Source organism: Hyaena hyaena, unplaced genomic scaffold (genome assembly GCF_003009895.1).
Source record: "Hyaena hyaena isolate Hyena2069 unplaced genomic scaffold, ASM300989v1 scaffold_1573, whole genome shotgun sequence".
Classification (NCBI taxonomy): Eukaryota; Metazoa; Chordata; class Mammalia; order Carnivora; family Hyaenidae; genus Hyaena; species Hyaena hyaena.
In genome coordinates, this window is record NW_024082210.1 from 175,624 (window position 1) to 194,404 (window position 18,781).

At 36.3% G+C, this 18,781-nt stretch overlaps 1 protein-coding gene across 1 annotated transcript in view; it reads right to left on the bottom strand.

Moving 5' to 3' along the window:
• Window positions 1-249: 249 nt before the first annotated feature.
• LOC120226054 (hedgehog interacting protein) overlaps window positions 250-18,781 on the bottom strand; it is an 89,673-nt gene continuing 71,141 nt past the window's right edge. The window contains exons 12-13 of the mRNA XM_039224248.1: window positions 4,704-4,852; window positions 250-1,993 (exon numbers count right to left, since the gene is read on the bottom strand). Coding sequence (XP_039080179.1) covers window positions 1,800-1,993; window positions 4,704-4,852 — 343 coding nt within the window. The 3' untranslated portion in view covers window positions 250-1,799. The remainder of the gene's footprint in view (window positions 1,994-4,703; window positions 4,853-18,781) is intronic.

Genomic DNA, 18,781 nt, shown 5'->3' on the forward strand with positions numbered 1-18,781 from the left:
CGAGACTTCTTTGAATAGACTGTCAATTGAATCTAAATTGTGCAAAATTATGCATGCACTTTTTAATGCAGGCTATTGTTCACTAAGCACTGAACCAAGATTTCTCAACCCATTTCCATTTGGCATGAGGTCACTTGAAACTTAAGCAATCATATATGGAAGACAAGAGCAGTGTACTTAACCAACCTTTCTACGTAAATGCTCACTGTGCTTTAATTGCAAACCTCTCACTTTAAAACAATAGAGAAATACTAGTTAAGCGATTTTATTCTTTTTAATTGAGGTTCATATTCCCAAAGGTAAGGAACAGGCTTGGAAAGTCAGCCTGTGCTCATAATCTATACTTGTCTACAATTTAGATTCTGGAAGAACAGATGTTTACACAAGGGCAACCAATAACGGGTGTGTGCATGTCACGATAGATGTTTTCTCAGTAGTGCAAAGAGGCCTTATGACTTTGTTACAGTCCAAGGTGGAGAGCCGGCCTCAAAAACCAGTAAGAAAAATGTCTATCAGTCTTTTTGCAGCTTTAAATTAGATCATGGCATTTCTTTAAAAACCTGAACAGAACATTTACAGAAATGTATTCATACATTAACCAAGGAGGATTTTCACTGAGTTCTTAAAAGGAACATATACATTAAGACTCCTATTTGGCAAGAATTAGGATTTTAAAAATGTGTACAAGTGACAGCTTACATCGCCCAGATTTGTTAGAAATGAGTGAGCTCTTCTCCAGTGAGGTTCGTTCAGTGTGAAATCTGCAACGTTCTAATCACATATACTCTGACAGTCTTGCTATGGTGAAAAGCACTTTACATATGTTTAATACTGGAATTTTATAAGGATTGGCTGTTTTCTTGCTTTTTCATCTGTCATTAATGATTACATGTTGGCACAAGGGCACATTGCTAGATTAGATCCACAGCACATTAAAGACTGTTTGCTTTCTCACTCCCCTTCTTTCCAATTAAGTTGGTGAAAAATGTAACTTTAGTATTTTACAGGACAGGGCAAAGGTGTTTCATCTAGGTGATGTCTATATTATAAAAATAAAATAAAAAATATAAATAGGTAACACAAACCCAGTGCCTATTGTTAGATACAATATATAATAAAAGCAGACCTTTTAGGAAGATTGATTGCAGAATATGCCGTTATGATTTAATTATAAAACACTTGAAAACAATCTTGAGATTAAACTAGAGTAACCAGATTTCTCTGCCAATAAAAAGGTAAGTGGGTAACATTCTGTAATTGGATACATTGATACAATTGAAAATTATAATTTTATATCAAGTCGCCCATTTAGAAATTCATCAGGGAATTCTGAAACATTCTCTCACATTATAATCCTTTAATATAAAAATATTGCCTTTTTTATTAGATCCATCAGATTGCACAGTAATGTTTCAAAACTCCATTAAAGTTGACTTTAGTTATTACAGACAGAAAATTCCTGGGAAGTCAGATAATCTCTTCTGGTGACATAAAAATTCCGTTATCAATTTACAATGGAATTTCTGTGTAAATCACTCCACGCAAGGAAATATATATTTAAAACCCATCTGTTATGCAACCACACGTACAGGGGTTTTGAGTGTGTGTGTGTATGTGCATATGTGAACAAACGTGCCAACATACACACACAGGATCTGCACATTTCTGGAAATTATTTTTAAATTAATAAAAGAAAATGAAATCACAGGAAGTGTGTAGCAGGATAACAGTCTTTCTTTTTAATGACAGGATTAAAAATAAATGCCCATTGGAAAGGAATATTCAAACAGTCCCAGAAACTATACAATGTAACTTGTTAGATCCAGCAAATAAGATGTCATGTCAATGATCTGATCAAGAATACCTGCCCTGGTCACTCTGCGGATGTTTCTGTCCACTTGTTCACACTGAGGACCAAGATATCCTTTTTTACAGAGGCACTTGTTTGGTCGAACACAGACACCTCCGTGACGACATGCTGGGTCACATTTTGCTGGCAGGAAAACAAAAGGCAATAAAATCACACTCTCATTCTGCATGTCAGAAACAGCACCGAGCAATGAGGCCAACAAATATTTGATGAGTAAGGGAAGGGAGGGAAAGAAGGAGGTAGCCAGTCCAACAATGATCCAAAAGATAATAAAGAACAAGAATGAATAAAGGTTTCCAGACCCACAGTTATGTGGGAGCTAGAACTCAATAGAAAAAGGGAGGCATTTCTAGGGAAGCAGAGATCATGGGAAACCATTTCAATCCCTTGCAGAACTGACTCTATTTAAAATGAGGATTTCCGTTCCTTCAAATATCTCTACTCCGTAAGGGCATTTCCAACAGATGGCCTTTCAAATAATTCTATGTTCCCGTGTCTCCAGGGTAGGATCTTAATGTGGAAGGGCCTGGGCTGAGAGGGAGACCCAGCGGCTTCAGCATCTCCAGCGAAATATACAGGAACGGCTAGTTCTTAGTCTGGGTGAGATGGAAAAGCTCCCTTGGACTCCTCCTTCCCTTAGCTCCCAGGTGGTGCACAGCATTGCTTCCTCTCTGATGACACTTTGTAGCCCCTTCTGGGGCAGTGCAGTCGGTCAATCCTTTTCAGGGTGACTCTCCACACAGAATCTCTTCATAAAAGGATTTTTACCACAACCATATAGGTGGGAAATGTAAAGATTTACTGCTAAAATGAGATATAGAGATAAAATGGGTTTTAGAAGTTGTCTTTTACTGATGGGATAAATGAGGGCTGTGCAGCCACTGTGGACAGAAACAAATTCCTTGAACACGCGTCTTCATACTTTCAAGGGACAAGGTTATTTCAACCTTTTCAAATGCATTAATCAAAACCCAGGGGTCTGTGGTTGACAAATGGAAAAGAAAAAACAAGAGAATAGTTAGATAATTTTCTTTTTTAAATTTGTGGTTGATGAACTATGTTAGTATATGAATAAAGTTCTTGCTTGGGTCAAAAAGATCATGAATAGATTACTTTTATAAAATGGTTCTGATCTTACATATTCAAACTATTTTAACTGATTAGTAGAAAGATTACTGAAATAAAACTTCATGTAACCTCAAAGAATGTCAATTTTCATTTACATCATCTATTATTATTATTTATAATGGTATGTATAATGCTGCCTATATTCAAAATAAATTTGTTTACCCTCAGTTTAAACATACTATTGCTAGCAGGCATTCAAAAAATATTTATTATCTGATAACTTGAGATGACTTAAGAGGTTAGGCAAAATGCAAAGTAACGCATGAAACAAAATGGACACTATATAAAAGAAGCAGAGAGAATAAGCATTATCAGGCATTAAAGGGGGCAGAATGAAGATACATTATCAAGAATTAGAATATCTGTGCATTTGAACACTGATCCTTATTATTATTATTATTTTTTGGTCAACCAAGGAAAAAAGACAGAATGGGTAAATAAAATGTAAGCGTCTATTTTAATTAATGTAATTACCTAATTTTTGTAGACTTTTAATTATAACTCTCTCTTAGATATATAACCATAGTATTAATCAATCATGTAGTGTTATTAGTGCTGAATCAAATTAAACGTAAAATGTACACTGTGTATGTGACTTTAAATGTGGCCTACCTTTTGTTAGGCAAAATATAGACAAGTTATGGTTAGAATTTTTGAAACAAACTTATGTTTAAAATACAGAAAAGATAACATTTATACATAAAATATAATATTAAATATTAGTTTGACAAATTCTCATTGGCAAGAGATACTTTAATATTTGAAATATTTGTAAGTAATAAGTAATAGGTATATGCTGGTTGCTGACAATGCATTAAAAATGCATTTATTCTTATGTAAATCTCTTCCACTTTTACTGAGAAATAAGTGGCATATATCACTGTATAAGTTTCAGGTGCTGGGTTACCTATATTGCAAAGTGATTCCCGCAACAGATTTAGCTAACATCCATCATCTCACATAGATAACATGAAAAGAAAAAAAATTTCTGAAATGGATTTTCAATACATACATCTTAGACTCTGGGTATCTGAATTTATCTAATTTGCTTCACACCAAGTAGAATTTAAACATCATCACATGTAATTGAGGAAACCCCTGGTTAAAGGATAGAGTAACTGTGGAATAAATCTCTTCTGCTGTCTCTGAGCAGCTGCTTACCTAGTTGACGGTTCACAAGGGAATGGCAAAAAGAATTAAAAAATCTCATAATGTGCCTCTAGATAATTGCATTTTCCCCTTTTTATTTAGTAACACCCACTGAAAAACCCTGGTTTTAGTGCACTGTAGCAAGAAGGCAAGCAGTAAAGTTAGGGAGGGCATTTATGGGGTGTCTGGAAAATGCTGGCACTTGGAGAGGGGCTTTGCAAACACTAGGTCATTGGCTGGTGTGAAATCTCAAACCTAGGACTGAGAGCTTGTACAGATGAGCTAGTTGTGCCGTTTTCATTTTTCACCATTTGAAAGGACTCAATTATTTTAAAGTCTTTTTACATTTATGATTAACTTACGTAAGTGAATTGTTTACATAAAGAGAATGGGAAAGATTTCATTTGCAAGTTCAGAAACAAACTGAGCATTCATATTATAAGTGGCTAAATTCTGAAGAGTAGATAATTCTAGCAGAAAGAGCTGATGGTAAGTTCTTGAGTTCCTAAGGACTGTCCCATGCCCAGTCTTTTCTGGGCACAACAGACATACTAACCAATTCTGCAGAAGTCCCCTTCCCATCCTGGGGTGCAGCAGCACGTGCCCGTGGGGGTACAGTAGCCATTGCGACAGAGCCGGGAGCATTCTGAAGTCAACATCTGTGCGGTCTGTACCGGGGCTCTGCATTCCTCAGGCATTAGGGGTCTGCGCCAAAAGACAATGGTCGAAAGTATATTTTGGTTGAAAAATCAGTGTTGGGATTAAATCCCGTGATTATGTACCTTGCAAAGCATTCTTTTTTAAGCTACTCAGAAAGACTGACAACTCTCTGAGAACAGAAAACACACACCGATGAAGAAACAAACTAACCAGTTCAGAACCAGAGAACATCATAATAAATAGCACAAGAAACCTTATCATGATCAAAATTCATTGATTAAAAATGTAATTATATTGTATTGGTGCTTTCCATTTGATAGCTAAACATTTCCAGCAATTAAAATTCTTAAAATAAAGATACAGATTTTAAACTCCCCTCCCCCTCAGGTTTACAAAAATGTTTAGGAATAATATCTGAGATAGGTTTCACTTGTTATTGGCATATTTGGCAATATCACAGGGGTGAAGGCGTTCATGTAAATGAGCACTTGCAAGCCTAAAAAAAGCTTGGGAATCCACTTTTGTTTAATTTACATTTCTCATGAAAAACTTTTCTCAGAGTGACTTTTTCCTGAAGGGATATTGTGGGTTTGTGTGTTTGTGGGTGTATATGTGTGTACGACTGACTCGAATTTTCAACTCTTTATGCAAAAAATAATCCATATATATACATACATTTTCAGATCTTTTATTTTATCTTGATATGAAGAAAAATAATGCTATTAGCAGCAAACAGAAACATCGCTATCTTCTAAGTAAAAAGTCACCGACTTTGTTTTCATCGCTCTACAAGTGGTGTCACTTAGAGATGTCTTCAGAAGATTTTTATGGTTTTACTGTTTTTGAAATAAGAGGTTGTTTCTAAAGTGGGGCTAGAAGCATGCTCACAACTGCTCATCACCTAAGCTCAGAGAAACAGTGCAAAGTGGGATCCCTCTATCAGTCACCGTCGCCTGGGTCACAGGGTGGGGAGAAGGTGCTTTTCACTTCAGGAATGTAAACAAATACTCAGCACAGGTCAAATCACTGCCATTAGGATGGCCCCAGCAGTTGGACTCCTTAAGGACCATAACAAAGAAGGTGATAATTATAGGTCAAAGCTACCAGAAGACGTAAATGATATAGCCTTCTAAGAGAATCAAATAATTAGGCCCTGCAGACTCCTTTTTCTTGAGACAGGTGATCTTGCTCTGTCCCTCTGGCAGTGAAAATACTTTGGGGCCTGACCTCAGGCAGTGTCTACAATGACTCAAAACCTCATTCAAAGCACATAGTGACTTCTTTAGCTTCTCTCTCTGATAAAAGTCCCACTCCATGTCAAAAGTACTGCGTTTTGCAACCAATGTGACTATTCACAAAACTCCCTTAAATCTATTCAACCTCTTATTTAAATCTAGAAGTGGCCAATTTATGTGAAAGGTCCTCAAGGCATTTCATGGACTGAGCATATTCTCACTCAGACAACATGAATAATTTCCATGGGTTCCCCAAAAAAGGGGGTCTTTCTGGGAGTGAGGGCAAGGTTGGATGAGGTGGAGAAAAAGTAAAACGATTATGCCAAGGAAAAGTGGGAGCATAACTTTCACCTTCCTCTTTCATTGTTGACTACCCCAAGTCGGCTCTATTTCTTTCTCAATAAAATTCTTGGGGCAGCTGGGTGGCTTAGTCAGTTGAGTGTTCAGACTTTGGCTCAGGTCATGATCTCACAGTTCGTGAGATCAAGCCCATTCCAGCACAGAGCCCACTTTGGATCCTCTGTCTCCCTCTCTCTCTGCCCCTTCCCTACTCACGCTTTCTCTGTTTCTCTCAAAAATAAATATTAAAAAAAGTAAAGCGTGTCAAAAATATATCACAAGTTACATATGATGCAAAATATGTAGGCACATAGCTCATACACTACTTGACAATACGGTTTATGCCTGAGCAGATGAATTTAAAGAGGAAGAGGACACCAGGCCACCTGGATGATTCAGTCAGTCAAGCATCCGACTGCAGCTCAGATCATGATCTCAAGCCTCGTATGGGGCTCTCTGCTGTTAGCCCAGAGCCTGCTTTGGATCCTCTGTCTCCTTCTCTCTCTCTGCCCCTCCTTGCACTCAAAACTAAAAATTAAAAAAATAAATAAATAAAGAGAAGAGGACACCATTTACATCAAGAATATAAGTCACTTAAACAACAAACAGCAGAAGATGTCACCCATTTAAGTCGAAGTGTAGGGCACAGATTCCGTGTATACTGAGAAAAGGAATGAGGATGGGACAAATAAGGACCCCATGTGAAATACAATTCTTCAGGGCACGGGATCAGCTTCTTGTTTCCCTGCTGATCCTCACTTAGATGCTTTGACTATTTTTCACCGTTCACATATGTGGAAACTCAGATGGGTGGGGGGCTTCTAAGTTTTTTGCCTAAGATTTAGTAAATGTTTATCTTTCTGTGGATGTAACCATTTCATACATGGCCTTGTTTACTTTAGCTTATATAAGACTATGTGGCTGTTACATATAAACATGATTCCCTTAAGTTTTTATTTAAATATCAGGATGCCTTGGTGACTTGATTGGTTAAGCGACCAACTTCAGCTCAGGGCATGATCTCGCAGTCTGGGAGTTCAAGCCCCGCGTTGGGCTCTGTACTGACAGCTCAGAGCCTGGAGCCTGCTTCGGATTCTGTGTCTCCCTCTCTCCCTCTGTCCTTCTTCTGCTCATGTTCTGTCTCTCTCTCTCTCAAAAATCAAATAAACATTAATAAAATTTTTTTAAATATCTAGGAAAATAATCTTTTTTGTTTCCTTTTATGAAGTGGCCAACTAACATTCCTCACTTAGCATGTTAAATAAATGCTCTCTCTCTCTTTAAATTATTATTCTACTAGGGATCCTTTAACTGAAAATTTACAGGAAGGATAGCCCATCTCTTAGAGAACTTCACTTCTCTTAATGAGTGGGTTCTCCTATCTCCTTTCCCATCCCCATCGAAGTGAAAGCTTTCTGAAGGCCAAAGTGACATATCAACCCTCTTCAATGCCAGTCACTGTCTCGGGCAAGTACTGTGCTGTTCATGGGGATAAGACATAAATAAAACAGGGTTTCAATCTTCATGGAGACACCACGGAGAAGACAGACATTTGAATATACAAGTATAATGCAGTGTGACCTTTGTTATGATATAGGTGCATATAAAGTAACACAGGAATACAGACAAGGAAGCAACTGGTTTAGAACTGAGGGATGTTTTAGAAAGATGATATTTAAGCCACCGAAGTATTTTATCTCCTTCAACTACTTATATACATAGGAGCTAGGAAAACACTACAGAGGCATTCAATAAGTGTTTATTGAATGCATAGTAGAAACTTTCTCAAATGCTTTTTCTGGAATATAAATTTCAGGACAGATGTTTCCCTCTCTTCTGTCTTTCCAGGACCTAGAAAAATGTAAAGCGCATGGAAGATACTTAAAAATCTGTTGAATGAATGACTAAATAAGAATATGGAATGTCAAGAGAGTGTTTCTTTTCTGTGCTACTGAGTAAAGTTTAGGAATATATGGGCCATTTAGGGGAGGGTTATCATTAAAATCTAATTGTGATACTTTTATATCATAAGCTTAAAACTAAAAAAACACTTGCTATATTTCCCTCTATTGCCTAAATTAACTAAACTCTTACAAAATTCTTCTAAGGCATGGTCAAATTCATTTTAAAAGAAATATTTTTACACTAATCATATCCATACTAAATAAACAACAGACTAACAAGTACGCATAACATAAAGAAATATGATTGCTTATTTCCTCCAGCTGGGAATTAAGTCAATGTATTAAAATTCATTTTTCTGGTTATATATTTGGAAAAGTATGACAGAGAGTTTTGGTCATTCCAACCATCCCCTCCACTCACTCTTTGTTCTACTAACATTTCTTTTTTCCATTGAAAAGAATAGGGTTCCTTTACATGCAATGAGAAAAAAGACAAAGGAATAAAATAAGTAAATTTGAACTTTATTTTATTGTCACCTTGAAATAGACTATCATATGTTTATATAAATACTCCATATAGCCAACAAGATGGCATCTAAACAAAAATCTAGAGTACATACCTGTGATAGATTACTTCATTTTTCTTCTTATTTTTATTGGACTGGAAACCTCGGTGTTTTAATGTAGGTGTACTAAGGATTGCTTAAATAGTTCTGTTCTTCTTTTGAACAATTACTTTTTAAACTTTTAGATCCTTACCTCTACTGAATGAAGTCTAAGATAACTTTCAAAGTAGGAAACTCACCCAAAAAGATGTCTAGGTTTATAATAAAGAATATATCAAACCCATTTATTGATAATTATCTCTATAGTCCTCAAACTTAATTTAAATGAGAAAAACATACTTTATAATCTTTTTACACTTGACAATGAAACAGTAAGGACTTGTGCCAGAAAACTGCCAAATTCTTTAATGCATAAAGCATTGGTTCTGGAAAAACAATGAAAAAAAAAAAAGAGAGAGAGAGAAAATAGCTCTGAACTTATGTACATTACATATCCTATTACAATTTTTAATTTGTACTGTATACTTCTAGAATTCCAATTTAGGATGGATGGAGACAATTTTTTTTGTTATTTTTTTCCTAGACATTTAGATTACTACATTTCTCTATTCTACATTTTCTTAGAAACCTACTTTGTTTGGTAGTATCATAAAGGTTTAGGTACTTTCTTGAAATAAAGGAAGAAGTTGAGAAGCATAAGTGATTCACAACATATCACATGTGATGACTTTTTGTGAGTAGCTAAAGCCAACAGTGAATGTCTCTAGGTAGTGAGATTATAGATGGCTTTAACTTTATGATATTTAATTTAATAATCAGTCGATCAATCAGAAGTCCTCTGTGCATCTGTATGGAAGCAAAAGGATAAATCCTATCTGAGCAGGCCTGTTCTTAAAATTGAATATATCAGAAATCTGTCTATTGTGTGTTTTTTTTTTTTTTTTTTTACAAAAAGTAAAGGGACTCATTCTGAAATTCTTGTTAGGGGTCCAGATTTTAAATACGTGTTATTGTAAAACAAGGTACATAATCATGAGTAATACTTATTTATAAAATCCTGACTCATTAGAGGTTTCAGAAGCAGTAATAATTCTATAGCTTCTCTTAGTCAACAATCTGCTTAAGGGGGGAAGGTGATACAAGAACAGTCTTATTCTTTTATCTGTATTCAAATTGGGACACATGGAAAAATGTTCCTTTGCAATTGTAACCTTTGCAAAACTGTTTTTCTTCCATGCTTTTTCCTAGTCTCATGGGACAGGAAAACCTGATAAGTCTAAATGTTTACTACTCATAGTATGGTTCCAGACTGAAAGAACCAGTGTCAACTAGGACTTTGATAGAAATATAGAATCTCAGGCCCTGCCCCAGACTTACTGATTCTACACGTTAGCCAGTGTTTCAGGTGATTCACATGCATATTCAAGTTTGATAGGCACTGTTCTAACTTAGGGCCATTTCTTAGCCAGTAGCAATTAACGTGGCCATGAATTAGTGTGGCCAGGAGCTTCTCAGTAGAGAATGCTTTGCAACTGTATGACTGGATGGAGTCTTCGCCTCTGCACAAGAAGGCAGCCTCTGGATGCCACCATGGATTCCATGTTTAATGGGTAAGCATTTTGATGCACAGAGATAATCCATAACCACTCACCATATCTAAGACCAATACTCAGCACTTTTAGCTAAAAAAGCTAAAGGGATGGAAATGTCTCATAATGGGATAGGTTTTACTGTTTCCCATCTGTGTAGCTTGGGGCACAGGCATAAGCCCTAGCTTAGTAGAACTGTATCCTCACCTTTCACATATCCATTTTAGTGCCTTTCTCCAAGGTCAATATATAAATTGATTTTTTCTGAAGTCTGGATAATTTTCTTTAGTCTGGATATTCACTAAATTCTTGCTTATGTTGACATTTCTCATTTCAGTGTCAGTTTATCCATAAGGAGTAGAATTTTGGATTACAATGGATTTATAGCATGTTTGGGGACTACACAGCCATTATTGTAGCAGCTAGTAAGACAATACATTATACCAATTCAATCTGACCGTAAGGAATCTTATACATTCATAAAACAATCATATTCCAGGTAAAAGAATGTAGCCATGCAATATTGGTCTCATTGGGACTTCATGGCAGTATCGATAGCAGTATGTCTTTCTTAATAGTATTTCTCAAGTACTATTTGAGGTATCCTTAAGGAATGTTGTCCTTGACATTATACTACATGAAGGCTGCAGAAATAACTTTTTATATATGTCTCAAATAAAGGGAAAGATAATTTAAATTCAAGAATAGCTCTGGGGGCACAGAGGTGGCTCAGCTGATTAAGCGTCTGACTCTTGGTTTCGGGTCAGGTCAGGGATCTCGTGGTTTGTGAGGTCAAGCACTGCACTGACAGTGCAGAGGCTGCTTGGGATTCTCTCTCAAGCCTCTCTGTCCCTCCCCCCTCCCCTCAAGGTAAATAAACATGAAAAAAGAGAATGGCTCTGAACTTACATACATTATGTATCATATCATTTTTTAATTTGTACTTTGTATTTCCAGAATTTCAATTTAGAATGGAAAAAGCTGATGGCTTTTTTTTTTTAGACATTGCTTTGAATTACTACATTTCTCTGTCTGAAATGTGCTGAAAAAAAATTAGGCTGGGCCTCAGCCTTTTTCTCCGAGCCTAATGTTTTCTGCGTTTTGAGGTCTACAATTTAAATGCTGAGCATATGTTCACTCAGAAGTCATTCTGCCGGGCTTTAATACCCAGGTAGTTTGGGGTTGAGTGAGCACTAAACTCAAAAGGGGCAGAGGCAGTGATGATTTGGTGAAGGGAGTCACGAGGTTAGTGGTCTATGGCTAACAAGATGCTCAGAACTTTCACAAATACCGCTAAATTCTGTTCTATGGTTAAAGATGCAACCATAAAAAAACTAAATAATGAAGACACTTATACTTTCAGTAATTTCATATTCAACTTTATCCTCATGAGGCAATGCTAGTCCTGTTATTCCCCAAATTACAGGTGCAGAATATGTATAAAGAGATTATAGGGCTTTCACATAGCAAGTTACCCATAGTCTGTAACTGTCTCCTAGTGCAGTGTTCTTTCCACTCAACTGGCCCTCTTATTTTAGGAAAAAGGGAGCAGTGCACCCATATTTTAGCCCCTATTAATCTCTCCATCCAAATACTACTACCACAACACACAAGTATCTAAAAGTGTGTATGGATCTCCTTCATTCAACTTTTCAGGTTAACTCAATGTATATATATTTCCATGGGAAAATTAGGAAATGAAAAGTTATGTGTTTCCTCAAAGGGAAAACCTAGAAGAAACAATTAATGAAACTAGATGATAATGTCATCTCTTTTTACCAAAAAAAAGTCCAATTTTATTAAGCTGCATTCAATGTCTGTTGCATCATGTTATCAATTTCCTAAATTTAGAAACCAATCTACTCCAATTACTAGCAGTGAATACAGAAAAATAAGCATTTCCACTTTAATTCAATGTATATGTTCCTGAAAAATCTTCTATGCTACAAAACTGCATACTAAAAGTAATAGGGCTTATGTGAAGAATAGGGTTGGAGAAGACTCCTCAAGATCTGTGCAACTTTGTAACTAAAGGACTAAGAAAACAAAACCTAGTACCTCGGGAGAGAGCTCTGACAGCTGGAGGCTGCTTCAGCTGAGACTAGGGACACACAAAAACAAAATGGCGGTGGAGGTGAGCTTCGACCTCCCGGGAAGTGCAACCTGCATAGAGCTGGGCCTGCAGGAAAGCCTCTTGGGGCAGGAAACCTCAGTGCAGGCACTTATTTTCATTTTACCTCTCAGTTGAGAAGCCTCCTCTGCTTTCACAACAGTATGCCTGAGGATTTGTTCTTTTACTTCTAATAATGGCCATACTTGCTTGAAAAGCTACATAATTTCCGTGTTACATAGTCATTGCTCTCTTTTATATGAGACTTAGTGTTAAAGAAAATCACAGTGTAGCAGAAAGGACTGGGCCAGGGAGCCAAATCCTGGTGAATCTTACCCATCTCAGTATCCATAGTTTTCTGGACCATTAATACTGTAATTTACAATGTACAAAGTTCTTGCATAATTTTTTTTGCCCCAAAGAGTTATTTATCTCAAATAATATTACTTATGGTTTTGATAGTGTATGTGATCTCCCAATTTAAGATAAAACTTAGTTCCTTAGAGAAAGGGACTAAATTCTCATTTAGATTCTTCCTCTATAGCACCTACTACAATATCTGAACAAAGAAGACAGGTAAAAAATACTTGTAGATTGATAAAATCTCTTGATTTAATCATGGAGTATGCTCCATTTTAACAGTATACTTACCCTGATAAAAATAAAACTGAAAAATCGAAGTACAATAAAAAGTTAATGCCATTGTTCTTTAATATAAAGAAGGAAATTTATTCTTCTCAGAATTTTACGCCCAAAAGCAATTTTTAACTTAGACACTTAATTTATAAACCACAATTTATTAAAAAATTGTTAGATGCTAAATAAGAAATGTCTGTAATTGGGAAACTAGGACTATAAAACACCTTGATTACATTATAATTCAAAAGACTTAAAAGCTTACAGTAGTTTCTTTCAGAAATCACCAAAAATAAATCTTTTCTTACTTACAAAGCTTGTGAGGTACCAGTGTTTTAATTTTATATCATATGAAGGCAGAAATTTTAAATATCACTAAATGCTTCAAATGGGAAGCAAAAATTTGACACAAGTTTCTTTCTGTCTTTTAAAAGAGCACAAGAATGTTGGTTTAAATTCTCTTTCAAGACTATTAGGGGAACAAATTCCCAAATTTTGTTGTTACATTTTTTTATTCATTTGTCAATGTTGACAAAAACAATTCATGTAAGCAACAAATTATTTTTGAATTAGTAAAAAAAAGAAAAGAAAGAAAAAAGAAAAAGATGCTAAAATGAAGCTTTTCTTAGGGTACCTGGCTGGCTCAGTTGATAGAGCATGTGAATCTTGGTGTTGGGGCTGTAAATTCAAGTCCCATATTGGGTATAGAGATTAAAATCTTAAATAAATAAATAAATAAATAAATACATCTTCCTCTAGAATACATCTTTTTACCAATTTATGGAGCTGTTTTATGCGAGATTAAATCTGTCTTTATCTCAATTACTGCAATATCTGATGACATACTGTCTTACAATGAAAGTATAAAATATTCAGGAGATCTAATAATACTTGACTTGCTCCATTGCTCTAGGTAGGGGAGTAACATGGGAATTAAGAAGAAATGCTTTTAAGAATTTTTAACTCTTGGGGCTCCTGGGTGGCTCAGTCTGTTAAGTGTCTGACTTTGGCTCAGGTTATGATCTCACGGTTCGTGGTTCAAGCCCCATGTCATTCTCTGTGCTGACAGCTCAGAGCCTGGATCCTGCTTCAAATTCTGTGTCTCCCTCTCTCTTTGCCCCTCCCTGCTCACACTCTGTCTCTCTCTCTCAAAAATAAATAAACATTAAAAAATTATAAAAAGAATTTTTGACTATTAACCAAGGAATCTCATTTTGAAGCATATATTCTTCATTATCCATATTTTTCATTTTCAGTGGCAATTCAATCCAGTCTTCATGGCAATCTGTACAATTACTCTAGGAATTCATATTTCAACAGTTTCAAAACTGATAGTTTAAGAGAGACTACAATTAGTATAAAACAGAAAATTCCCTTGAATGCTGTGGTCATATGTCATATCTCCAGGAAATAGAAGAGATATATGTATATATATGGAGAGAGACAGAGACAGAGAGTGAAAGAGACAGAGAAAGAGACAGTGAGAGAGAGAGAGAGAAAGAGAGAGAGAGAATGCCTTATATAAGCATTTTAAGTGACAATAAACTTTTTCATAAATTATTATATAATATTTTCTATTTATTTCAAAATAGGTTAGGGGTCTAGGCAGTGTGGATGACCTAGATGTGGATTACTTGAGTAGGTTTCTGTGTATGTGCATATGTATCCATATGCAAATCCTGGTAAAGTATGACCAAAATTCCAGTTATACTTAGGTCATTTCCATACATTATGTATGCATGCTCCTTCATTCATCAGAAGTTTGTAGTTTGATCTTATTCAGTTCTTTTGAAATATTACCTTCAAAATTTCAAATGCCACAGGGCATCTTAGAAAGAATTTGTCAGTCAAAAGTTTGTTATGCATCACAACATAAAGTATAGCACATTAAGAACAAACTATAAGCTGCCGATGAGAATATTCCCATTTTTAGTTACCGCATATGTAGGAGAAGAAGAATAGCAAACATGGAAAACATGCTTTCTTGTCTTTTAGACTTCAAATCCACCATGCTGAATGGATTTTTATAGGGCATATACTTGTTCATGACCTCTAGTGTTAAGAAATTCTGTCATGTTTGAAAACTAGTCCCTAGCGGAGCCTGTGTCCCTGTTAATAGCTGAAAGGTCAATGGAGCTGCTAAACAGTTTGTATTACTGTCAGGGTGGCCATGAAAACACCGCCTGCAGCAAGGAGACTCGGCAGCTGGGTCAACAGGCACTGTGGGGGTTTATCAACCTAGGGGGGGCCCTTGCATAAAACTTTGACTGATGAATTGGGACTAGACTGGCTTATTGAGCTAAAGCCTCTCTATTATGTGTGACTTTCCTTAGGATTGCAGGGCTGCCTGCAGGCTCCCTGAGATATATGCGAAGGATAAACATCACTGATTTCCTCTTATGAAGTGATTTTTTTTTTTTTAAAGCACTCTTCAGCATCCAGGATAATAAGGAGTAGGATGAGGATATTAAGAAAAAAATAAACAAAAGGCAGTAAGTAGGGCCATCGAGGAGTGGAATGGGGAGGAGGCATGGGGAGCAGTTTTTGATACTGGTCACGCAAGAGTTTGAAGATACAACGTTTCTAGAAGATGACCTCTCAAGCCTGGAATTTGCATTGTTAATTTATAGACCTCTTAAGGGAATGGTCTGTGTGATGTGGCTGGATAACAGATAAGCACTATGTTAAAACAGAGTAAGACTGGCTACACAGTAATTAAATCAATATGATTGAGAAGAACTCTGTTTTACTGATTCCTAGAGAAATAACCCTGGAAACGTTTCAAAATTTTTAAAAAAGGTCATTTGGTTTAAGTTCATCTGACACAAAAATTAAAGCATCTTTGGCAGTGGTATGAAAAAAACTTGTGTTCTATAAAAATAAATCTTGGATGGTATGTAATTGCTAGAATTCCTTAATTTCCACTCCACACGAACATTTGTTTGGTTCTGAAAAAATGTAATTTAGAGCAAGCAACCAGAGCATGATGCTTGGACATTTGGAAACTAAGTATTAAGAGCTCTTGAAAGCTCCACAGACATCTTTACCCCAATTTTGGGAAGAGAACTGGATAGGTGAGCGATCACCTGAAAATAATTCTATTTTTTAAAAAACATATTTTTGTCTTAAAGTTTTAGTTAAGTAACCTCTACACACAACGTGGGGCTCAAACTCATGACCCTGAGAGCAGGAGTCACACGTTCTTCTGACTGAGCCAGCCAGGTGTCTCACATGAAAACAATTCTTGAATGCATAGGATGAATACCACCAATACTACAGAATGTACTATGTTCTAAATGTATTATTTAACTATCTAGAAAGCACTGCACAGAAATGAGGAAGGGGCAGAATGATCAACTGAGCAAAGGGGTACAGTAGAGTGAAATAATTTGATGAAGGGTCTCTCAGTAAGGAAGATTCAGAGACAAGACCAGTTGACATTGTGTCCTGACAGGATGGACTTGTTCCTAGTCTTGATTAGTCTTAGATGGCACTAAATTTTAGTGAAACTAAAATTATTGCCCACCTCCTGTACTCAGGGTATTAAAATCTGTTTTCTGGACATGTGGGCCAAAGGAGCTCCCCTAGACCAGGGCAGGCAGGACCCAGTACTAGAGAATTTCGAGGATCCAGTGATTTGACTCAGGAAGCTGGGTGATTCGTGTTGACTTGATCCTAACTCCACCCTGTCACGAGATGCAGCTGGTTCACCTTTGACGATATTCCTGAAGTGTGTTCAATGTTCTTTTCATTTTTTTAAGAGAGAGACAGAGTGCTAGCAGGGGTGTTGCAGAGATGGAAGGAGACAGAATCCAAAGCAGACTCCAGGCTCTGAGCTATCAGCACAGAGACTGACTCGGGGCTCGAACTCACAGACCACGAGATCATAACCTGAGCCGAAGTCGGACACTTAACCGACTGAGCCACCCAGGCGCCCCTCAATGTTCTAACATGGAGGAAAATTCATTCCTTCTCTACTTTTCCCTTAAATGACTCCTAAGTTCTAGTTAACCCTTAGGAAAACCTCGTTGTAGTGTTATGGAATTTTCATTTTTTAAAATTATAAATGATGAGTTTTGATTTTTCTAACAGGTTATCTTGCCATCCTTTCTGAGAAAGATGTCCACTGTAAAATGAATGTAAACTTGTATAAATGATTATGTAACATATAGCATTAGGCCAAATTGTCCTTATAGACTGAGGAGGTAATGCTGTAAACTAATCTAGTTTTGCCAAAATGACTTAAAAAAATTGCATACGGTTTTTAACCTCTCGTGTCTTTCTTATGTGTGAGTGTGTGTGTGTGTGCAGGGAAAAGTAGAAAAAACATAAATCTTATGGTGAGTAAGAATGTAACTTCTATGATACGAAATATAGAATATAAAAATTTTATAATTTGGTGCTATTCTCTTCCAGGACCATGAGTCATGTGCTGTTTGAAAGTAATAATTCTGAAAACCTTATTGTAACGAGTCTGGAAGCTCCTTCACAAGAATACAATTAACCTAAGATTTTAATTTGAGTTAGTTTTTGGTATAACAAGAAATGTGTATCTCTTGTTTCTTTTTGTTTTGGTTTTTTTTTTTTTTTTTTTTTGGTTGATGAGACTCTTTCTTCAAATTCTCTCTCAAAAGTTTTGTAGAAACAGTTTGGCTCTGAAGCAGACATCCTGAATACTGTTAAGCTAGTAATTAGCTCATGTTTCTAAAATAATCCCCTTCACATATACTAAAGTGTCTGCTTATATAGAACTTCAACTCATCTAGGGAGAAATACTATAATAATAAACGTTGGCATCCAAATTGAAACAGCATGAGGTTCCCAACAAATGTTTATGAAAACATTTGTTTTCTTATAGTCGGTTTAATCTTGAAATTTATGTCTATGCCTGTGTACAAGGACAGTGTGTTTGGGACTCTGTTATGCCCCCCGCCTTCTGCAAACCAAACACACATCTGAACCCTGGCCCCACACGTGACAGGACTCACCAGAAACAGGCACCGTAATGAGAAGTCAGGACTTTCAGGTATGTCACTCTAAGACCACCCTACTAGAGAAGGCCCTCAGATCACAAAGCCAAGGTCCCTTATGGAAACCCTGGCAATTAGACACTAATAATGGATTGAAGGTGTAAAATTCACCTCAGTTCACCACCAGCAGACTAAACAATCCAGATGACGAGAGAAAGGTTTGTGAGAAGGAGGAAGAATTCATTACAATACTACCAGGAAGCTTGTAAAAGCATATCGACTTTGACAAACATAATGAAATAACAACAACTATTTTGAAATGAAGGGCATTAGATCTGAGTGAAATCCCTAGACAGACACCATTATGAATCATTAGAATGCTTACTTTGTGAATTAACATTAGTTTGATTTTTTTTCTTAATATTGCCAACTTCAACCACCACTGGAGTGCCTGGTGTTTTTTTTTTTTTTTCATTCATTACTTTGCTTTTCATAAAGAGGACATTTGTTTCATACCCAAGGAGGAAAAGATCTACAACGTATAAATAGGTGCCTCTCTGATCGTGGAAGAAAATGATATGCCAAGAGACCATTTAGGACTGATCTCTCTCCTTTTTGTTCTGTA